Below are 24,820 nucleotides of genomic sequence, written 5' to 3'. Positions count from 1 at the left end.
GGGTAAAACTAATAAAAAAGCGACTTCTCTCAGCTCTTCCCTTATTCATAAGGAGTCACAACCCAGTCTAATAAAAGTTAGAATGTTTAGTTTTTGTTCAAGCTGCTTTACAGAGGTGTTAATTCAAATACATTCTCATTTTGGAGGAGAACTTTGTTGTGATATTGGAATAAAGTGTTAGGCTGCTTCACTGGAAAGCTAATCATATTCTCTCAATCATGTTCTGCTGAAGTTCAAAGTGAGCATCACAAAGGTGGAAAAAGGTGATTTAAATGACTTTGAATGTAGCACGCTTGTTGTTGCCAGACAGAAACTGCTGATCTACTGGGATTTTCCCACACAGCCATCTCTAGGGTTTACAGAGAATAGTCAGCGAAAGAGAACATACTGTATCTGGTGAGCCACAGTTCTCAGGGTAAAAAATGCTTAGTTTATGTCACAGGTCAGAGGAGAATGATTATACTGTTCAATGAACCCAACAGTGGCTCAAACTAAACTCATTCTAACTAAGGTGTGCAGAAGAGCATCTCTGATGTGGCTGATCAGCTACAGCAGCAGATGACCACAAAGGGTGTCACTCCTGTCAGCTAAACAAAACTGGACGACTGAAGATTAGAAAATGTTGCCTGGTCTGATGAGTCTTCATTCCTGCTGTACGCGGCAGAAACGACATGAAATCATGGACCCATCCTGCTGTGTATCAACAGTTCATTTTGCTGGTGGTGCAATGGTGTTGGGGATGTTTTCTTGGTGCACTTTGGGCCTCTTAGTACCAACTGGGAATCATTTAAACCCCACAGCCTACCTGAGTATTGCTGCTGACCATGTCCCTCCCTTTATGGCCACACTAATAATGGATTGGATTTATATAGCGCTTTTCAAGGCACCCAAAGCACTTTACAATACCACTATTCATTCACTCTCACATTCATACACTGGTGGAGGCAGCTACAGTTGTAGCCACAGATGCCCTGGGGCAGACTGACAGAAGCGAGGCTGCCATATCGCGCCATCGGCCCCTCTGGCCAACACCAGTAGGCAAGTAGGGTAAAGTGTCTTGCCCAGGGACACAACGACCAGGACAGAGAGCCCAGGGATCGAACCGGCGACCTTCCGGTTACAGATGCGATTCCCAACCCCCTGAGCCACGGTCGCCACACGGTCGCTGCACCCATCTTCTCATGGCTACTCCCACCAACAGAGCATACCATGTAATAAGCCCCAATGATCTCAAATTTCACATTTCTTGAACAAAATAATGAGTCCACTATATTCAAATGAGCTCCACAGTCACCGGATCTCAGTCCAACAAAGCACCTTTTGGGATGTGGTGGATGTGGTCCTGACAAAACTGTAGCAACTGTGTGATCCTATCATGTGAACATGGGCTAAAATCGCTGAGGAATGATTCCAGCACCTCGCTGAATCTATGTTATGAAGACTTAAAGCAGTCCTAAAGGCAAAGTAGGGTCAAAGCTGCTACTAGCAAGACACAACTAATGAGTGAATTTTGTATGAAAATCTTGATCTGCAAATAAATCTATCATAGAAATGTACCGTAAATGGCCTCAAACTCGTACCTAAGTAGAGTACATGTTAAAAATTAAAGTGAAAAAATTAGTCACTGGGCTTTCTGTTAACAAGTGTTGATAGAAGAAAAAATTAAATATATATTTGCTGATATTGTTCACTGAATCTAAAGAGCTGTTTGTTTTCTCCTTTCTGTTCCATTAGAATGATTATGGGTCATTGTGAGTCTTTTTTTCTTTTCTTTTATTAAACGAAGAACTTTAGCGTTCCTAAGATCGAGGCTATTGTTTAAAATTTCCACCTGAATAAAACGTAAGTCAATAACGGTTGCAGAATGGCAGAATGCGGACTGAATGGAAATGAGAGACGCTTTAAAAATTTTAAACAAATCTTTTTGTACTGGTGCAATTAGAAAAACTCCAACAACTATTGATAATAACTTAGAAAATTACTTCTGCCTTTTCAGCGTGGCAGATCAGAGGGTAAACTAACAACCCAGCTTTTTAACCTCCTGAAATTCTCAACTCTGACAAATTTGATGTGTCAAAAACAGAGCACAACAATCCCCGTGTCTTTTTAATCTCAGCATTTCAAAGGCTCCTCTTTCGTGATTCTGCCATGCTTGGCAACATTTGAAAAATAGTTACAGGTCGTTACAGTGGTTTCTTTTCTTTTTTTTAAGCCTAGAACAGCTTACATGAAATTACTCATTACTGCTCTCTTTCTGAAACTCAAGAGCAATTTATTAAATGGTCCAACACTTATCTGTAATATTGTAGCAAAGAGTTTCAGCTACATCGCAATCAGTGGGATGGAGAAAACAGTCTACTATATCTGAGAAGTCTGAGGAATAAACACATCATTTTACACACCAAACAACCAGAGGATCATTTGTAATAACTGACAGATGAATAGAAAATGAAAATAACAGGCAGCTGCAGACCTGCTGTCACACCAACTGATGAACCAGAAATTGGAATCTGTCTTAAGGTGGAATACTTGAGTTTTTAAGTGTCAGCCTAGAGTTCATTAGCACCTTTTAGCTGGAGATTCAAACTGTTCACACTGCATTAGAATTAGACTGTGCAGCCAATCCCAACCCCCATTTCCCACCACACACACACACCTACATGCACACACAAGTCTGGTCATATGTAATTATACTCTGTGTGACATCCAGGATGTGCAAATTGGCTTGTGGATGTAAAGACATTTTAAAGACTAATGGACCCAGCTTGTGATCTGTCCCCTAACTCGATATGCAATCAGAAAGCCACCAAGCAATGAAGAGACACACTGACAGAAAACAAACACAATGACAAGGGCAAATGCACTATGTCCTTTTCCACAGTTGACTTAACCCCCCATTTATCTTTTCTCGTCTATCACATCTGGCTCCCCATCAGTTTTATGATCTCTTTATGTTCTCTGCCCTCAAACCCCTATTTCTCTCCTTAAGCATCCTCCCCTCATCCTCATCCCGCTTGCTGCCTCCACTCTCAGTCTCCGTCTCTCCCTCCCTCTCTTTCTGCCCTTTCTCTTTCCCTCTTCTTTGCCCTCCCTCTCTCCTCCTCCCCGCTGCGCTCCCGACTCGCTCTCATTCCCCTCGCTCACACACTCAGGCAGCATCCTCCCCTCTCCACTTCTACCTTCACACTCACCTCTTCACGCCTCCCTCTCAGCTCCTCTCGCCACCTTCCTTTTTCCGTCACCTACTAACACATATCATCCCTCGCATCTCCCCCGTCTGCTGCCTATCTCGCTCTCCTCCATCTCTTCCCATTCCTCCCTCCTTCTCACTCACTCACTCAACCTTGCGGTCTTGCCAAACGCACACGTACACACACCCATGCTGATTGGCACCCAAGGACAGAGCACCCTCTCCCCAAAACCGGCTTCCAGGCGGTTCGATCTCGTGGCCAGCACGCTTCTTGACACTGAGCTCAGCTGAGGAAGAGGACCAGGAAGAGGCCATGGAGCACAGCCACTTCCCTGTTTTTCCCCCAAACGGGAGCACCTGGAGCACAGGGCAGAATCCCTCTGAAGCTGCCCAGGGATGCCCTCTCGGACCACTACCCGTCATCTATTATAGTGTCCTGCTCTGTCTTGGCCTACCAGGTAAGAGACGTGCACATGAGTGTATTCTTTCACCTGCATGCCTTATTCTGTGTTAATTTGCTCACGCTTTTTGATGACAGTCTGGCTTTGGTAGCGTGCAGTGTTGCATCTTGATTTGTTGTGCACTTACCTGCAGGACTAAGTGAGTGTGTCGTGCACAGCTGCTCCCGAGTGTCACTTCATGCACACATACTGTTGATTCATCAGCCTGACCTTGTGGCCAACACTTGTGGGTGCACATGCACTAAGCATGTATGTGTCTGTGCTTGTGTCCATTTGGAGTTTCTTATGCTTTTGCCTCTTACTTGGAAAGATTCAGGGATAATAGGGAGCGACATACTGATAAGTGAAATTACTCTCTTCCAATATTTCCCAGACATTTGATCTCAAACTAAGAGATGACATCTTTTTTATTAATCTGGAGCTGGCATATGTATGTTTGCATGACAAATTGTGGGACTCATGGGTTAACCTCTGGGATGAGTGTGTATGTGTGTGTTACATGTCTCTTCTCTATGACCTGAATTAATGACACTGCCTTGTCGTGTCTATACCATTGAATGATTAGTCCATTCACAGACACTGTCAGACCCATTTACTGTCTCCATCCCAATGCGTGATCTATGAGCACTGACCTAGTCTCACACAGGGAGGCAAAGTGAGGTGTGTGTGTGTGTAACAGAGACAGCCTGAGACACAGACAGAAAACCTGGAGGTCAGATGAAAGAGGAAAAGTGCTGAAGCCTAATAAGAGATTAGGTGAAGACCCAGTGGACTGTCTGCTTTTACCCAAAAACTGAACTCAATCTGGGATTAAAGAGTGTAAAACATAATTTGGAGGTTACACTAATTAACCTCAATTTTATGATCTGATTTATTGGGAGTTCTGACATGACGTGGACTCACTTTGGTGAACAGCAGCACTGACTTCTGATGCCTTATTCATGCTAATCCTCGCGATTAGCACATCTTCTTTATCGCCGAACCTCTTTCCTTGATAAAGGGAGTGAGATGTTATCAACAAGCTAAGCTGTGCTGGTTCAAAACAGATCTGCATTGCAAAGTGAAAAGCTCTCGCGTGCCAAGACTGCAGTCGCTCCAGAGATTTGCTGTCTTGTAAAAGTAAAAGTCGTTCTTTCTGATCAAACCTCGCTTAATTGTTTCCCCTGGATGGCAGAGCAAGCAATTTACTTAGCTGTCGTTTTCTGCCGAAATTGTATTTGATTCTGCTGCTGAGTCGTCTTTACAAATTGGATTGAAGCTGGTTGTTTAATCACTGAGTAACAATAACCTGAGAGTGTAAGGCAATCCTACAATAGTCGTCTGAATTAATGGCTGAGTTGAGTGCAGCGGGCTGATACTTTGCGGCAGCAGGTTCGACTTATTCAATCATTATGACACAGCTCGTTCCACTCAAGCTGAATCATGAATGTTTCATGAGCGCAGCATGTGTGAGTAGTAGCAGCGTGACCCGCAGAACCACACATATTAGACACATAGGAAGGAAAGGAGGCTGTTAATTTGATCGTCAGCCAGTGATTCATTAGTTAACTGAAATGAGGTTTTAGCGAGGCAGCATCGCATCCGTGCAGACAGACTTTGACCTGCAGTGCGGCGGGCAGACAGGGGTCACAGCAAGGCGGGAAGAAGGCGATAAGAAAAGGGATTACGCAAGTGGAGCGGCCGGGAAAGATTACTGTGACCTATAGTGAGATGATGAATTGGAAATGCAGAACAAAAAGCAGATGAATTGGGAGCGAGTCAAAAAAATGGAAGATGCGGACACCCAGAAGAAGAAGAAAAGTGGAGTTAGGAGAGAAAGATCAGAGCACTAATAGAGAGGGAGAGATTAATAACAGCCGAGCTGGCTGAAGTAGCACCTCTGAGCCCCGACTCGGGGTGCTACAGACGACAGAGCTGAAACGAATTGCCACATTTTTAATTAATCGCTAACCCGCTCTCTTTCGTTCTCCACTCACTACAGCACACTGCTTGAGACAGAGCAGACGTGTGGTGGCATAGCAAGCAGTACAATGAAGGCATCGTTTCTCTGGCTCTTCCTTTGACATGATGGAATTATAGAGGTGAAGTACAGCATGTCTCAGAGCGTTCGCCGGTTAGACAAAAATTGTGGAGTGGGAAGCCATCAGCTAATGAACAATGCTGTGTGACAAGCGGGTCCTCGAGAGAGGGTCCCCCTAATGTCTGGGCCAACACAGTCCAACATTTCTCAAACACAATTTGTTGTTTATGGAGCTGTTTACTGACCTGTACCTACACATTTTAAATCCTACTTCCCCTGGTGATTCATCAGCCCTTTCTGCAAACAGAAGCCATTTTGCGTAGCCTGAAGACTTCTGCATCTGAATTAAACACGCAAAACACGTTAATGAAATGTCTGCGCCCCGAGATAATGCAGCAGGGCACAAAGCCGCTAAGGAGATTAAATTAAACTCTATTGCCTCCAATAATTAACAATTAAAACTTCATTTAATTAGTCATAAAAGATAATTTTACCAAAACAAGCACAGTGTTTGGGCTTGAATAATGGAGTAACGCACAATCCAGTGAACTCATGATACACTGTCCCCGTTGAGATAAAGCTATTCTACACATCGGCCCATTATACTCCATACAAGACAGTCTACAACACAGCACAGCATCTGCGTATCTATGTAACAGTAAGTGTTCTTGGTTTTCAAATATTTTGGTAGCCAATAAGGCCTGATTTAGACTTCTCCGGCGAATCGGTGCAGAGCCTACGATGTAACCTATGTAAGTCTTAGTGCTGTGCAAGTTTTGGTATCGAGCAGATACCAAGTAAAAACAGGGACAGTATTGCTGATACCATTACTGATATCAGTATCCGTAATAGCAGATCAGGCAGATCAGTGTGTCCCGACTTATGAGATGAATCATTATTTGCAGTTTGCAAATTGAACACACGTTTAAAAAAAACACTAAATCACTATGATCTTTACTTTATACAGTGTATAGTTAACACAACAAAACACAGCTTTTCATGTATTTTGAATCTATTTTTTGGGAGTGTCAGAATATAAACGTGCCTGTCTATAAAGCACTCTAGGCCAACTTCTGTTATTTAAATGTGCTTTAAGCTATAAAAGAAATAGACATGACGCAAAAATCATATCCCCCCCATTTTCATTTACAATATATTTTTATTTAAGTTCATCGGGCTGAATACTGAAATTAGAAAACAAAACCAAAGTATCAATCCAATACCAGCACCAACTTTTAACAAGTGGCCGACATCGTTGCCAGCATTTATGTTTGTTCTGGTGCATTATGTATTTATTACTGTGTGGTCATCGTCGACAGGAGCAAATAAATTACTGAGGCTTTTTTTTTTTTCGTCTTGGGTTTTGACAGAAATCTCTCTCCAGGTATGTGCTGACATTTTTGAGCCCTTATGCTCATTATATTAGATTATTATTCCTTATATGGAGATGGTGATTGTTATTCTCTAACGGATACATTTTAAAAAACTGCAGTGAAAAAGTAAATGCACAGGAGGTGGTCATAAGGTTATGCCATAGGTTACAGCATAAGGTTTCAGAGAGGTTTGCAGTCACCATGGAGCTATGCCATAGATTTCCTGCTGAAGCATGAATCCTACAGTAAGAAGGAATTAGAAGAAAGTCAGGATAAGAACAAAGTGTCTGCACAAGACATGTAAAGATTATTCTGAATTGCGACTTGCACCATGCCACTTAAAAATATAGAGTTGGAAATTAGCACAGCAGGTCTCCTTTGCACGCTTGAGTAAAGCATCTTAAAATGGTTGTGATGTTCAGTAGCTGAATAAATGTTCTGGTAGAGCAATTCAACTCCAAGTCTGCACACTGTCAAAGAATGTAGCACATTTTTGACCTTGGGAAGACTGAGACTGTTATCTCAGTAAAAAGAAAAAGCACTTCAGCCGTTTCAGTGGGAGACCAGAAAATGATGCTCTTTTTGATGCTTTACTTTCAACATTGTGGGAAAAGAGAATCACGTGTTGTTTTCAGTCGCTTGCTGTAAAGCTCCCATGGGATTCCTCCCTGACTCCCTGTGCACAAACATATGTGTGCTCACATTTCTGCATGGTACCTCGCCGCTCCTCAAAGCTCCTCACAAGTGTGACTGTGTTCAGGTGTCTCCTCCCACTCACACTCTTGCATCCACGCAGGGGGGGAAAGGTTGGGAAGGTTCAGCACTAACAACCCCTGCCTCCATGTTGCAGTGTAAGGGGCCAGTGTCAGCCGCTGTTTAGGATAATGAAGAGACGGACCCCCATCGATTTTCAGTTTGAGCTATTGATCTGTCAATATGCACCAGCAGCGGGACCTCTGTAGTGGGTTGGTAACTTGTTGATAAAAATCCAATCACTCTAAAGATGTTTTTTTAAAATAGGTGGGGCATGCAAAGGAAATGGATGTGAGGGTATATCCTGAAGCATGAGCAGATTTCAAGTACTGATTTACAAAAGCAGAGAAAGATAGGGGGAGAGTGAGAGCTTGTTATGGGAGAGATGGGCCAGAGATGGCACGGGAGAACAGAGGAGGCTAGAGAGGAGGGAGGTGTTGCTTGAGGCAATAAATCAGAGATGTGCTGTGACAGAACTGACTTTATTTGACCAGTAGGCAGCAAAATGCTGTCACGGCTGCAGAGAATACAGCAAACTCGGTATGTGTAAGTCGTTTGGATTCTTTGGACAGCAGTAACATATAAATCTATGGCTAATTAGATGACTTTTAATGATTAACATTCCTGATCTTCTATCTGTTTCCCCTTCTTCCCTCCTCACATCTATTATCAAATGTGCTCCTTTTCTTTCTTTTCACACATCACACTCAATTACACGTGCTACATTTTCCTTAGGTGAACATTACAATTGCTGATTTAGTTGACTAATCCTTAAAAAATTAATAGCAGGTCTTTGTCATTCAGTGCACAATACCTGCACCTTATCACCGGCGGCAGCCTTAGCCTTGATGTGAGGACAGTCGTGCCCAAACCTTGACTCACTGTGGCTTGTCTGTAAAATGAATGGCTGTTAAGGTGAGCAGGCAGCAAAGCACTGCAGTCACATCAATACCATTAGCAGCACATAGGGAGAGGGCTTATTTTCTCTTAATATGCCCATTAAACTTAAATATTCAGTTTCCGTACACATCTCCGTCTCCCCTTCTCTGATTTTTCTCATTGTTAGCTTTATGTTATTGAATTTATTTCTCCTTTGGGCTTCTTCTGAAATCCTCTGTTAGCACTCACCTCACACATCAGGAATCAGGTTGACTGTCACTGCATTTAAATCCCATACTGAATGCAAATGAATGCTTTGTAAAAAAGAAAACCATCATTTTTTATCTTCCCTGTTTGCTTTTCACTGCTTTGTAGTGGGGACGCACCCCTGTTTTTTGGTTTGGAGAAATTAAGGAATCGCCACCCTTCATGTCCAGTCTGACACTTAGAGATAGACAAAAGGGAAATGCTGGTCATCAGGAACAAAGTGCTGTGACCTTTGAAGCAAGCTTTTGATATTCACCCACTCTCCGTCTCTCGCCTTGCTTCCTTTCCTCCTGCCGCCCGTCCTCGATACCTCTCTGTCTGTCTGTCTCTGTCCCTGCTCACTCACCTGCCACCTTCCTCAGATCACACTTCACCCTATTCTTATTAGCCTCCGGAAAAGCCATTAAAGCTTGACCTCGATTTCCTCCAAGATTATAAAGGGGAGAAAAATTCCCTAATTGCAATGATGCAATGCTTCTCTTTTTTTAGATCATAATTTCCGTTTTACAATATTGTTTCTGCTTTACATGGGGCCCGTGAGAAAACTTGATGACAGTTGTATAAGAACGTGTCAGTCTCTCTGTCTCTATGTTATACTTGCTGTTGTGAGGGGTTAAACTGTGCTGTGTCATTTGTCGACAGCCCGGCTGAACACGTCCCTTTAGTGGTGGGATGAGTCAGCCTCGTTACACACCTCAGGGAGCACACTCTGCCTTCCCTTTTCCCGCTAAATAACGTCAATGGCCCTGTCCCTCGTTATATTAGGGGCACAGCGGGGGGAGCTGAGACATGCATAAAGGCACACAGATCACCAAAGTAATCACCCGTGCAAACACACACAATCAAAAGTAGACAGACACAGAACAGCCGATTATCCGTCCAACAGGTTATTCTAATTTCCTCTTGGATGGAGATGCTTATTTTTTTCTCCCACAAAGAAAAAAAAAGGAAAGGATGGTGAATGTTTTTCTGTCGCATGTGCCTTTCTGTGCGCGCACGGTGTACCTCTCTGCACCTCGGCTTCCCCTGTTCCTGCTGAGACGAGCCCCGCATGTGCCACCCCATACCACCTGAATGCCGAGCAGATCTACCCCCGCTCCAGAGACGACGGAAAGAGCAGGAGTCAATTGAAATGAATAGGCAACCCAGTGCAGGGTGGCTCAGGCTAAATGGAAATGTCAAGCTCTCAACAGATCCCCTTTGTTTGTTTGTAGAGTGCCCTGCCTCGCTGGGGAGCCCAAACAGAATAATACCCAGCCTGTGACAGTCAACACCTCACTGTTTCCATTTTATGTCACTCCCCCTCTGTTCAGCAGTATGTACACAGAGAGGAAAACGGATGGGCAGAGGTACAATAGAGAACGTGAGGCAATGGATTGAAGGTGACGTCTATTATGTGTTTGATTTGTAATGGATCTCCATCTGGAAGACAGCACAAAGTTAGCAATAAACATAAAAATATGTGATAAGACAAACTAATTCATCCATCCTCTTCTGCTTTTCCTTATCACAGACAGACAACCAATGACACTCATATTCACACTTAAACTAACCCCACTATTCTACTCAAATCTATTTACAGTGTTGGGAAGGTTACTTTTAAAATCTATTCCACTACAGAGTACAGAATACTTGTAACGTATTCTGTTAAGTTACTTAATGTGAGCAAAGTATTCTGAATACTTTGGATTACTTAATATATTGTCATGCTTTTTACAACTACATGAATGTACAATTGCTGTGTGATTTATTACTATGACTGAAGCTTACTCGCCATACCAATACCAACTAGATTTTTAAATCTCAATATAAAATGAGTAAGAGTAGGGTGGACATTCGGTAAGGCTGCACTTTTTGCAGTGATCTCGTATAGAAAACTAATTCTGTATCAGTAATATGTTTTCTTTCTGTCTGCTTTCAGAAGTGCACATGATTATCTGCAGCTAGCACGTTGTTAATGCTATCCATCAAGTCTAACAGTCTGCTGTCTATGAACTAACCCCAGCTAGCACCAGCTAACAATGTTAGGTTGGTGGCGAGTAGCCTTCAGTAATAGTAATAAATCACACAGCAATAGTACATCGAGATACTGAAGTGGCACATAACCCAGGTAGCTACCACAACTAAAACAAGTTAGTTGCAGTAGGCTAACGTTAGTTTTTTTTGTTTTTTTTTAAAGAACTTACAAGCAGATGCTTCTTTAGGTTGGAGGTGGAGTCTTTTGATGCTGAGAGCAGCTTAGTTGCGGCAACAGAGTTTGCATTGCACAGTCAGATTTCGCCCATCCTTGTCTTCTTTAAATGTGAAGTGGTGTCAGAATTTCCAAGTAAGAAATGCATTCCTGCCCGTGCACTGCTGGCTCTGTTGTGGTGGCTTCAGGTCTATTGTGTAACTGACGCCACCAACAGGACGCTTACATTAAAGCCTCTTATTGTGTGTTTTGTTTGGGTTTCCACCAGCGTGGAATTACCAAAATTAGAGAGAGACATATGAAACAGGAAAAGACCGCCGTGTAATCCATTTATTTCAACAAAGTAACTGTATTCTAATTATCACCTATTTAAACAGTAACTGTGATGGATACAGTTACTCATATTTAGTTTTTTAAATACATATATTCTGTTACTCCCCCAACACTGTCCATTTATATAGGGCCAAATCACAACAGTTGCCTTAAGGTGCTTTATTTTGTGAGACCCTACAATAATAAAAGAAAATCCCAAATTAGTTTAAAAAAAAAAAATGTGAAAGGAGCATATATTTTTCAAATAGGGATTTTTAAAATTTATTTACAATATCTCTGGTGCTGTCAACAGAAACATAGAACCCAAACTGTGAAGAAATATCGGCCAATCGAAAGCCGCAAACAATAGTATGGCACACAGTGTGACACTTTAGACGTTGCAGAACAAAATCTCGGTTTTCCCTGTTCACATATAAACGCATGTAAATTATTACCATGGCTGGAATTCTTTCAAAAACTTAGTTTTCAGTGATCCAAAATGCTGTTCATGTTCCCCAAACACGTAGAATAGAAGCTATGTTTACCAAAATACCTGTATAATACCCATCAAGTCAAGTCGAGTAGTAGAAAAGAGGCTATAGTGTTGAAAAATGAAGAAAGCTGCACGTACCAAAAACTGCAGTTCCTTAAATCACCGCTTGAGGCTCTAAGAGCGAACCAGTCCCCATAAACACCAATCAAAATGTCCAGCTTCACCGAAGTGAAAATAGAGTATTTATATTTCAATTCAATTTCAATTCAATTTTATTTATATAGCGCCAAATCACAACAAAAGTCGCCTCAAGGCGCTTTATATAGTACAGTAGATACAGAGAAAAACCCAACAATCATATGACCCCCTATGAGCAAGCACTTTGGCGACAGTGGGAAAGACAAACTCCCTTTTAACAGGAAGAAACCTCCGGCAGAACCAGGCTCAGGGAGGGGCGGGGCCATCTCCTGCGACCGGTTGGGGTGAGAGAAGGAAAACAGGATAAAAGACATGCTGTGGAAGAGAGACAGAGGTTAATAACAGATATGATTCAATGCAGAGAGGTCTGTTAACACATAGTGAGTGAGAAAGGTGACTGGAAAGGAAAAACTCAATGCATCAGTACAACCAGCATCAATGCTGTGTTCGCTTCGGATTACTCCTCACCCCCCACCCACCCCTGTAGCTTGTCATGTCTTCATAATGTTGTGCTGTGGACATTTATGTGCTCTTTGTGCAGAGGAGTTTTTTGTGTTTCCTGTTCTCATGCTGTCCTACCATGGAAGCACAGCATGAGTAGGGGTCTCTTTTTTTCCTCTTGTACTTTCCCCACTGTAGTGTACATTTCAATGTTTTTTTTCTCTGATTCTACCAATCTCCGACCTGTATCCCCATGTAATGTTTGTGCTATATGTGTAAGGTCGGGGGGGGGGGGGGGGGTCCCATTTCACTGCAGGGCAACCTGCATGTGACGAATAAAGCTTTGATTGATTGATTGATTGATTGATCATGGGAATCCCCGGCAGCCTACGTCTATTGCAGCATAACTAAGGGAGGATTCAAGGTCACCTGGTCCAGCCCTAACTATATGCTTTAGCAAAAAGGAAAGTTTTAAGCCTAATCTTAAAAGTAGAGATAGTGTCTGTCTCCCGAATCCAAACTGGAAGCTGGTTCCACAGAAGAGGGGCCTGAAAACTGAAGGCTCTCCCTCCCATTCTACTTTTAAATACTCTAGGAACAACAAGTAGGCCTGCAGTGGGAGAGCGAAGTGCTCTAATAGGGTGATATGGTACTACAAGGTCATTAAGATAAGATGGGGCCTGATTATTTAAGACCTTGTATGTGAGGAGCAGGATTTTGAATTCAATTCTGGATTTAACAGGAAGCCAATGAAGGGAAGCCAAAACAGGAGAAATATGCTCTCTCTTTCTAGTCCCTGTCAGTACTCTTGCTGCAGCATTTTGGATTAGCTGAAGACTTTTCAGCGAGTTTTTAGGACATCCTGATAATAATGAATTACAGTAGTCCAGCCTGGAAGTAATGAATGCATGAACTAGTTTTTCAGCGTCACTCTGAGACAGGATATTTCTAATTTTAGAGATGTTGCACAAATGGAAGAAAGCAGTCTTACATATTTGTTTAATATGTGCGTTGAAGGACATGTCCTGGTCAAAAATGACTCCAAGGTTTCACAGTAAAAGAAAAAAACTGTTTTGGTGTCTATAGAGGTTTTACAGACACATGATCGCTATCCACATCATGCTATCTCATTCATTTATTTGATTGCATGACAATCATGGTGACGGTATATGGTCAGGTAGATAAGGCCCCAGTCATACAGGTGTGCGTTGTGATAGAAGCAATCTGCAAATTCAGAAAATGTGTTGTAGAGTTTGTTCTAGTGTTAACCAGACAGTAGGGAGTACATGAGTTAAGGGGAAAGCCTGTGATTTGATGAGCATGGCATTCGCAGTCGTCTGCCGCCATGTTGTATTTACGCTCTGGTAACAATACGTTCAAGAGTAATAGCGTATATGGCGCGAATGTTGTGGGAATGTTGTGTGAACATTAAATGAGCTATTTGAGTTATGCTGTAAGTTATCCTTCAGCCGGGTTTTGTGTTTTTTTTAAGTTATGAGTATTTGAATAAGTAAAATTATTTTGAATTATTGCGTTTTTTGCTTTTTAAAGTTTGCATTCTGTAACTATTTGAAGAATGCTTGGTTTAATGTGACTTGTACTGTGTGTATAGGTTGAGTGAATGAATGGTAGCCCAGAAATAAATGAGCAAGACGCTAACTTTGGTGTCCTCTCTATTAATCCAGTTTTTTATAATTGGCTACGCAGTGCTCTCTAGCCTGTGTGCCACTTGCTGCTGGTCCACATTTCCCCTAGGTCTGATAGCATCAAGTGGGAAAAAAAGACCAATCATTTCCCAGTGACTGATGACAGTACCCAGGAAATGGATTGCTTAAGCCCCAGTTGCACAGGTCTACAGATTGGTCAGTGACTCCCTGGCAACCACCAGTCGCTAAGGAAAAATCGTGCATTCCTTGACTGCTTCATGAAAACATCCTTGTGATTGCTTTGCTCGGTAGCAGATTCCTGATGTTCCCCATAGTTTGCATGGAACACACTGATTAAAAACACTCACCAGCTGCTGTCTGGTTAAATTGCAGGATTAACATTATACATTACTACAGGTGTGGCTGTTTGGAGTGACAGGGGGCTGTGACTAAAGAGTTCATTATTCACACTGTTGTCACCTTCACGAATGGCAGCACAAGAGCACAAGCCAGACTTCAGTGTTGTTTTTTCAGGGTCATGCAACTCTCAATTTTTGTAACCTTGCAGTAGTGGTAGGTTGAAGACAGGAGTGGATTTTTTCTGCCCCCTGGGCGACCGTGGCTCAGGGGGGTGGGAATCGCATCTGTAACCGGAAGGTCGCCGGTTCGATCCCTGGGCTCTCTGTCCTGGTCGTTGTGTCCCTGGGCAAGACACTTTACCCTACTTGCCTACTGGTGTTGGCCAGAGGGGCCGATGGCGCGATATGGCAGCCTCCCTTCTGTCAGTCTGCCCCAGGGCATCTGTGGCTACAACTGTAGCTGCCTCCACCAGTGTATGAATGTGAGAGTGAATGAATAGTGGTATTGTAAAGCGCTTTGGGTGCCTTGAAAAGCGCTATATAAATCCAATCCATTATTATACTGTATTAGCGCAAAAGCTCAGAAATTACCAGATTATATAGCTTGAAAAATAATTAATTTCTGGTGAAAACTTTGAAAACAACTCAATGATTTCTTTGCTTCCAATTCCCATGTTTTCAATTCCTATATCAGCTCAGATATGGAGGTTTTGTCTGAGTCATGAGGCTTATCACTAAGGAAAATACTGTCTGGCAAGCCCTCAGAACCACTGTAATGGCGATGGACTCACAGCGATGGTTAACAGTGCTACCAATGCGGTCATCTTAAGCCGTTAGCTGTTGTCAGTTGAGGTATAGCTTGCTGTATAGTACAGCCCAGTGAGTGAAATTTTGAGTCCTCATACAGTTATGGATGCAGATTACTAATGTCCTCTCATCCAAATAAAGCCATTTCTGAGTTGGAAAAAAGATGATGTGATGACCGTAATAATAAAGTAAAAGTACTTAAGAGTCATGTGACTAGACAAGTACAAAAGACAATGATATACTGAGTAAGGAAGCAAAACAAAAAGCAATTAGCCTACATATAAATAAAATCATGGTGTCACTAAGTATACTTTTATGTCAGTATGACCCCAGTGACATCTCCTAGACCCTGAGCATTGTTGGCTTGTTAACCTAAAGTAAAATTTATCTGATCAATAATCCCAACCCACATGTATTCAAAATGCTATGAATGACAAAAAAATATAGCAAAGCCATACGTTTAAGAAGCCAGAAGAAGGACATGACATTTTTCCTTCAGACAGTAACTCAGTTAGCCGATTACCAAGATCCAAATGTTTTTTTGGTCTAAAAATCAATGCGCTGACTTTGACTTAATGTCCTGCAAACAGCAACGACAATGTGCTCAGTAACTGGGAGCAACCAACCAAACTTGACCCCTGTTACCCAAATCAACTGCCAACAGTCAAATAAAAAGAAAATCAAGGGTTTTTTTGTTATTAAAGTTTTGTCAAATCAAAGGGAAAAGATTAAAACACCTTCACATGACACAAAATCGCTATACTGTCTCTCATTTGGGGTTAATATACACCTCATAGCACAAACGATTAAGTACCACATCTCTTACTGTTTGATTTGAGTTGTGTAATCTGTAATCTACCAAAATTAAAATCAAAAACAACAACAAGCAGCTTTAAACTCAAAGAATCGATGACACAGTCAGACAAGATTTAAGACGAAAGCAACTCAGCTATGGAGAGGATAGTGAGCTGTGCAATTGTGATGTGACTGATATTTGTTAAGTTGTTGGGTGTTGTGAGCAGCTTTGACGTCTCATTTGTGGTTATTGATAGATCGTTAATGAATTGGTGCTTCCCTATCGATCTGTGTGTTTTTTATGCACATTTGTGGAGCCGCACATGCATTTCTATGTGCGTTTGTGTCGTCTGCTGCACATCCTCCGCACAACTTTAGTCGTTATCCAGAGCTGGCTTTGTAATTTCTAATCAGTTGACAGTGGCAGAGGCTGTGAAGTGTGATGTACCAGACTTCAAGCTGCCATATTTAATCCAATCCCAGATCTTTTACTGCAGAGGGAGGCACAAGGATCACAGAACATACACACACACAGACACACTGTGTGGACTGTGACTGCCACTGAGTGCTTTGATGTCTGTGAAGCTGTTGTGTAAAGTGTAATGTTTACGTGTCTCCGGCAGGTTTGACTTAAAGAGGGTTATGCAGCAACAGCAAAGCACACATGCAATGTTGTGTGTATTTTATCGTTAGTTAGGTTATTGAACTAATAGAGCATGAAATAGAAATCTCTGGATAAACTGGAAACAAGTGACTCAAAACGTGTCTCTGAATTTCACACTGCACTTACGTTCCTGTGAGGACAAAAAAAGGTTCAAATGCATTAAATAAATGGCTGCCTTCACTGAATATTATCAGAACAGAAGGTAAGACTTTACTTGAAGTGCCTTGAATGTTTTCTTTGACCTCAGCTACAGCGGTGCAGGTTGAACAAGGCATGAAACCCCGGTTGTACAGTAACCTAATCTTTGGTAATGTCATGTTATCATAACATTGATGTCTCAAACCATTTTGGTATTAGTTTAAAATAACATAAATGACCTAAAAACACTCACTGACATCGACCATAAACATCAAAAAAGACTCATCCCATGGCTCAGGGTGACACACCTTCAAATAAAGTGGTAGCAAACAGAATTCACGGATCATCGCTTTCAGGGAAAAATAACGTTTATTTTCAAAATGTCAGCATCAGCGTTTCAGGAAGATAGATAACCTTGGTTATGAAAGTTGATAGCCAGAGTCCATTAAAGGTATCCTGAGCATTATGCAGCACAGTTTTTAGGAGAAAGTCCATTTTTCACTTAGAAACCCATTTAGTTGATAAGCAGCCCTACTGATGCTTGCAATCTATTCTTCTAGTGTGTAGTTGGTGGCACTGGTGTATTTAAAAACAACAACAACCACAGGTAGCAATGCACCAATTAAGCAAGCAGAAGATAACTGTTAGCAAACTAATACTGAAAAATGTGTAGAAATAAACAGTAAATATTTCAAGAGAAATGCATTGAGCCGGTTGAGAAGACCTCAAGAATATCACAAATTTGTTTTGCATTGAGTTTAAGTCAGATTTGTTGAAGTAAGTCTACAGATCACAAAAAATTACACTATTTGATGCCTAAAAGAAAAAGCAAGAGAAAACCTAAAGCTCACATTGTATCGTGATGAACAAAGTATTCAAGCTAAAACTTTTTACTGACATACATTGTGTAGGCGTAACAGTGAAAGTCATAATCCTCATCCCTTTGAGGGTTGGATTAGCCACCCATCTATCTATATGCACAACATCTGGGCATGTCTCTGAGGTGATGCTGGGTTGGGTCTTAGGGGGATCTCCTCCCAGTCCTGTATCTAATCTGTGGCACTATTGATCAGTGTCATAATAGGCTGTGTTGATGGTGAAATACACTGCACAAAAAAATTAAGGGACACTTAAATCACAGTATAGCATCAATTCTGTTAACCTTCTGTAATATCTGCCTAGTCAGTCAACTAGCAGAGTGGATTCGTTTCAGATGCGTTGGTGCTAATTAAATTACCAACGGGTGCAGTAGAGGGGCAACAATGAAACAACAGGAATGAAAAAACACAAATAAGCGGAGGCTGCTCCCATTTTTTCTCCCTTGTCATCTTTTCTGACTGTTCTTTCAATAGTTTTGCATTTGGCTAGGGTTAGTGTCACTGCTGGTTGCATGAGGCGATACCTGGTCCCTACAGAGCTTATGCAGGTAGTCCAACTCCACCAGGACGGCACATCAATAAATTCCGTTGCCAGGTTTGCTGTGTCTCCCACCACACCAGTAGGCTAACCAAGCAATCAGAAACCGGCTACATGAGTGGGCTGAGGGCCCTGTACTCACTGCCATGGAGCCCCATTGGCATTTGCCATAGAATACCAGGATGAAGAGATTAATTATAGACGTATGATTACGTGTAGTAGCTGATCTCAAAATGAGCTGTGCCATTACATCTACATTACATGCATGTTGTACAATTTGCTAAGCAATTTTTAGTCAAGTATCATGTGTTCTCATTCATATCTGTAAATGTTTATCAAACAGTAATGCTAATAGGGCCTGTAATTGTAATTGCTTTTTCTTATACAGTGAAGATATAGCTTGCAAAGATTATTCATTCAAGAACAACATGTCTTTTCATATATAAATGACGTGAAAAAGTTCCACAGACTTGGCAAAAACCATCCGTAGGGCAGGTTTTTTGTTAGTAAGACATAAAATACAGATATAAACAACACAGAAAGCCTAATTTTCAAAAGTAACACAGGATAAAATCTGAGTATGAATTATGCTCAAAACAAAAGGATCCAAGAATACTCCTCCAAGACCCAGGGACCATGTCAGATCTACAGACACGTAGCATCCCAGAAGGTCTCACTTGAATTCAGCTTTGATCAATACCTTTGAGGCTAGGCACTGCACCCGCTACACCAGCACATGGAGGCCACCTCACAGAAGTAACAAAAAATAAGTGGAAGCATAGGTCCCCAATTAGATTTTATTAGACAAACAGGAATGAGCAGTTAATCAATTAAACGATGTGTACTGAACTGTCAAATTAAGTACCCTCCTTCCTCGCACTCGCGGTGATGAAATGTTTTCAATTTTAAAATGTACCAGCAATGCTGATGATTCATTTCACTGATTTTAGTCTTTGTCTCAGTCTTTACTTCCATTCATATTACAGAGTAAGCCAAGCATGCATTTTGTGTGCTGTGCCCTCGAAGTTTGGGAAGGGTTTGAGTGAGGCCTATAAACCTTGCTGACGTGATGAGACTATCTTGGGAGCAATGTGCAATTTGCACTGATTGGAGAAATGGGATGTGCAGGTCCACGTGAGAGCCAGAAAGCTGTGCTGGTGCCTCTCAGATGCACAGCAGTCAGACTAAATGCAGTCGTGAGCTAAATCACATTCAGACCTTTTTGCACTCCATCTTGGGTATTTACCTGTAAAACAAATGCGTAATAAATCAGCTGGGAGAGAAACTTGGCAGGCTGGATGAGAAGTTATTATGGAGCTTGCTGGGCACATGGAATAAAAATCGAAAACAGAGGCAAATGGAGAGATGGGGTGCCCTTGTGCTTTGTTTTAGGACCGAAATTGCCGGCAGCAGGATGGCACATAGTAGTGAACTCAGCAAATTGCCAAGGCTGCGATGCTGCACGCTGCCCTCCTGTTTTTGTTGTGGGTTCGCTCTTTATTGCAGATAACAATTTGGCCAAAGGCACAGGCAGGTGCTGCTGGAATCACACAGCAGGTGTAGATGAAGGGGATCAATAAACTAGAGAAGGTTTACAGAATAGGAGCTGTTTGAACATGGAAAACACTGTCTGGGAATAATGACAGAATTGAATATTTTTGTATACTGTGGACTGAAACTGCAAGAAAATGTCACAGGGCACAGAGTTCACTCGGCATGCTTTTACACCTGCTTTTAGGTGGTGCTGTTGATGTGCTTTCTTTTTTGCTCAGTTTAAATTTTCTAGCCTCCTAATTTTGGTGTCTGCTTTTTGTGTTGAGCTTGTGTTAGCACCTACCTGTCTGCAGTATCTCTATTGCTATCAACTCCTAGTGATGGGATTTCCAGCTCTTTTTAGAGAACCGACTCTTTCGGCTCGGCTCACTAAAAAGAGCCGGCTCTTTCGGCTCCGAAAAGTGGTTTTATTTATATATGTTTATATGTAAATATATGCGGTGGCCCCTAGAGACAAAGCACGTACAAACTCCAAAACACATTTCTAGCTTTAACTGAACTTCCAAAACAGAGCTACCTAGATCACTTAAATTACACAACTGAAAGCATATGTGTATTGTTTGTGTATTTATACACAAGCACTCATATATATTCACTAGGTAACCACTAGGTAACAAAAGCTCAACACTGCGCCCAGCATCCTGGAGCACTTCTGTTGTCTTTTGTACGTGTTTTGGAGTTTTTACGTGTTTTGAAGTTTGTACGTGCTTTGTCTCTAGGGGTCACCGTAAATATACTTTTATTTATTCACTCCACATAAAATGTAATAAATAAATCATATAATACAAACCCAATTATTCACATTTCAACTTTTAACTATTTAAATTTTCAGCTTTTTCCTTTTAAACCAATTTAAAGTGAAACCACACAAAACACTGCAAACCACAACACAATTAAATAAATTAAAATATGAAAACAAAAAGAACATGCATAATCTCTGTCATATGGACCTGCATGAATAAACTTTCTGAATCCTTTATCATCTGCAACTGAAAATAGTTGTGGATGATTACTATACCATTCTAATGTGATGTTGTCCCTGGCTCTCTTTCTCTGTCTCTCCCTCCCGCTCTGTTCCTGTGCTACTGCGAGTGTAACTATCGCCCCTCCCCCCTCTTCCCAGTGCAAAGCACAAAGCGGAAAAAAGTGCGAGAGAGGGTGCGAGAAAGAAAAAAAAAAAAAACCACGGCTCGCGATAAGGAGCCAGGTCTCGCGTTGTTCACGTCAAAGATCTGGCTCTAAGAGCCATTTCATTCGCGATCGACATATCACTATCAACTCCCTCTCTGTTGCTGTCTTGTTTATTGCTAGCGCTTTCAATTATCTGCTCACTAACACTCAATTTCTCTGTTTTCTCCCTGCCCTAATCCATGCCCATACCTTTTCCCGATCTCATCATACTTTTTCCTTCCTCATCATTTCCCTATTTCCTCTATCTTCTTTCAATCACCTGTCCGCATCCCCCTCCCACCTCCTCCTAGCTAACATCCTGACTGTGGTAATCCTGTCCCAGCTGGTGCTGCGTCGTCAGAAGTCCTCCTACAATTATCTCCTGGCTCTGGCAGCCGCCGACATCCTCGTTCTGTTCCTCATTGTTTTTGTTGACTTTATATTGGAGGATTTTATTTTGGCAGCGCCGCTGCCTCCGTCATTAAATAACGCAGTTCAGGTGCTGGAGTTTTCCTCCATCCACACCTCCATCTGGATCACCGTGCCTCTTACCATTGATCGTTACATCGCTGTTTGTCACCCTCTGCGCTACCACACGGTCTCCTACCCAGCCCGCACACGCAGAGTGATATTCGCCGTCTACGTTGGATGCTTGGTCTCTGCAGCTCCCTACTACTGGTGGCCTGAGTTTTGGCACAGCCTTCCTGGACTGGGTAGTAGTGATCGAGGAGGGGGCGGAAGAGAAGGAGAAGGAGGAGGAGAAGAGGGCGACAAAAGAACGGTGGCCCAGCACATCCTTGTGTGGGCCCACTGTGCCACCGTGTACCTCCTACCCTGCACGGTCTTCTTTTCCCTTAATGCCGTCATTGTGCGTAAGCTGCGCAGACGCCGTAGCTGTTTCCGTCTGCGTGGTTATTCAACCGGCAAGACCACCGCCATCCTCCTCGCCATCACCTCCATTTTTGCTGTTCTGTGGGCACCGCGCACCCTCGTGATCCTCTACCACTTCTACTCGTCTCCCCCGGTATCACAAACTGCCAGCCGTCTGCTCCATGTACTCACGGATCTGGCAAACATGCTAGCACTGCTCAACACCGGGATCAACTTCTTCCTCTACTGCTTCATCAGCAAGCGTTTCCGGAGCATGGCGGCCAATGTGCTGCGAGCCTTGGTCCACTGCCGGAAGCAGCCGCCGCCATTCTACGCCAGCCACAACTTCTCCATCACAAGCAGTCCCTGGATCTCACCAGCCAACTCCCACTGCATCAAGATGCTGGTGTACCAGTATGACAAAAATGGGAAGCCCATCTGCATTTCCTCTTGAGCTCTTAGCCACGAGTTGCTTCCCCTACCCTCAATCACTGGAGGGGTGGGGCAGCGGGTGTATTCAGGCTTGTCTCGATGGTGACCAGCTTTGCCTGTATCTTTTAAGGCTTGAAAATGTCAAAACACCTATTGAGCAAATGGTTCAACTACCTTTGAGCAAAGCAAGGTGGAAAAACAACCAGCAAGGCTTCTGATGTTCAAAAAAGTATTCACAAAGCAGCGACCAGCACTGAATAGGTGTTGATGGTTTCCTTCATGCAAAAAAATAAATCTACTGTAAGTAACTGATGGCTGTAGACTGATAAAAAGACATCACGACCATCTAGCACTCAGTATGAGCCACCATTTGTAACATATAAACTGACAAAACTATAAAAACAAGTCCTCTGTGGGGCGTCAAAGTTACTGCGGGCCGTGCTGCACGCTGCCGATGAAGAGCTTCGAACAGCTGTGTCTTTTGCTGCTGGGAGTCATTTCCAAAAGGCAAAGTTTCAGTAAGAGTGTGGGCACTAAACATCTCACCTCAAGGGGTGATTCACTCAGGCAGAGCCACTGACAGTGTGCCCACTGCCACATGATCCTCACGCTCTTTCTCAAGCAATGTAAAACAGCGCTGTCATTTCCAGTTTAACACGCAGAAGAGTCTCCACGGCATGTTAAGTAGGGCTTTCATAAAACGAGCAGCCCTCCCAGACTTTTCCTTGCGTGTGCTGAGTTCACCCTAGCAGTGCAGGTCACCTCCAAGTCGACACTCGCTGTGGAAGATCGAGTCATCCAACGTCCAAGCTTGCAGACTGCTGTAGGCTGAATAGGCACTCTGCTTATTGTTGGTAAACAATTTATGTGATGGTAGATATGACTGTTATTGTAGCTTTGCAAAAAAAACAAAAAAAAAGATTAAAAAAAATATGACTTGGAGTTGGTGTGGTGCCAAGGTGTCATTTTATGTAGTAATCCCTTCTCCAGTATTAGGATGAGGAAATTTCTGCTGTAAGTAGATAGTCCTCTTTAACTATTAATGGTCCTTGGTGACTTACTGTTAGCCATTAACCGGAAGAATATAATGAATGTAGCTGAACATCTCTTTAACCCTTTATCTTTGTAAGAGACTGAGAAAGAGAGAAAGATAGAGAGGACAGAAAAAGCTGCTCCATTTGTTTGTTTGGGGGGGTTTTGCCCTCCGTCCAAAGTTTTTTTGTTTTTTTGCTCCCATGATGCAGCAGTGAATTTGGTCTCAAGCCCAAGGTGACACAGCTCTGCTCTGCTCTTTCTGCTGCTGGGCAATGGCACTTCTGTAACATTTTATACAGAAATATAGTCACGTACATCAACTCTGTCTCAGTATTGCCTGGTAACAAACCATAAATGAGAACACACACACATATACACACACACACACAAACCCTATACTGTATTGCCCACAGACAGAGTGCACTGAGATCAATGCACATCCATTCTGCAGACACCTTGGGGCATTAGAAGTGTTCATCAATCTAGTGAGAATGGAGCTGTGCCAAAGGGCAGATTTCTGTTAATACCTGGGATGACACACCTCACGTCTTTCTTTCTGTAAGGCTTTAAATCTGATGAATGTGAGGTGTGTCTGTCATAGCTGATAAAGTCGTGCCCTCCAAACTCTTGTTCGACACTGTCTGAGACACTTGAGGGCGTGACTGCCTGCATGTCGTTTCTTTGCTTGCACTTTAGAAGCCATGAGAGCAAAAACTGACTAACAATCCTAAAACACAGTGATTAAGTGTGTATATATATATATATATATATATATATATATATATATATATATATATATATATATATATATATATATATATATATATATATATACATACATACATACACATATATACATACATATATATATATATATGTGTATGTGTATATATATATATATATATATATATATATATATATATATATATATATATATATATATATATATATATGTGTATTGCAGATCATTTTCCCTTCTTCTTTGTACCCTGATAATTGACATAAATAAGGCAAATGTTTAAACAGCCTGTTTTCATTCCCAACTCATTACATACAAATGTTTTGCCCAGACTCCTAGGTGTCATGATTTGCATACGTGCTGGGATGTCTTATGATCGTCAATAGGCTCCTAAATGACTGAAACTGACACAGAGAGACAGCAGGCAAATTTGCTCTGCTGGTATTTTGAATGATGCAGAAGAAGAGTTTGAGACTAATCTGTGACCCCCTCCCCCCAGCAACTACTAGTCGCCAGAAAAAAGTCTGTGAAATCAATAGCTAAACCCCTGTCAGACAGCCCTAGGGATGAGTCAGTGAGTTACTAGGGAAAAATGTGTATTCCATAGTTAACCAGTG

At 42.2% G+C, this 24,820-nt stretch overlaps 1 protein-coding gene across 1 annotated transcript; it reads left to right on the top strand.

Moving 5' to 3' along the window:
• The first annotated feature begins 3,173 nt into the window (after positions 1–3,173).
• Positions 3,174–24,214, top strand: gpr139 (G protein-coupled receptor 139). Its single transcript, XM_004558295.4, has 2 exons — positions 3,174–3,648; positions 21,439–24,214. Exons 1-2 carry the CDS (start codon positions 3,504–3,506, stop codon positions 22,449–22,451), a joined length of 1,158 nt encoding a protein of 385 aa, XP_004558352.2. The 5' UTR covers positions 3,174–3,503; the 3' UTR covers positions 22,452–24,214.
• Positions 24,215–24,820: the final 606 nt, after the last annotated feature.

Source organism: Maylandia zebra, linkage group LG4 (genome assembly GCF_041146795.1).
Source record: "Maylandia zebra isolate NMK-2024a linkage group LG4, Mzebra_GT3a, whole genome shotgun sequence".
NCBI classification, from domain to species: Eukaryota; Metazoa; Chordata; class Actinopteri; order Cichliformes; family Cichlidae; genus Maylandia; species Maylandia zebra.
Note: the sequence above shows the minus strand (reverse complement) of the source record. Positions and strands in the feature narration are given on the sequence as shown.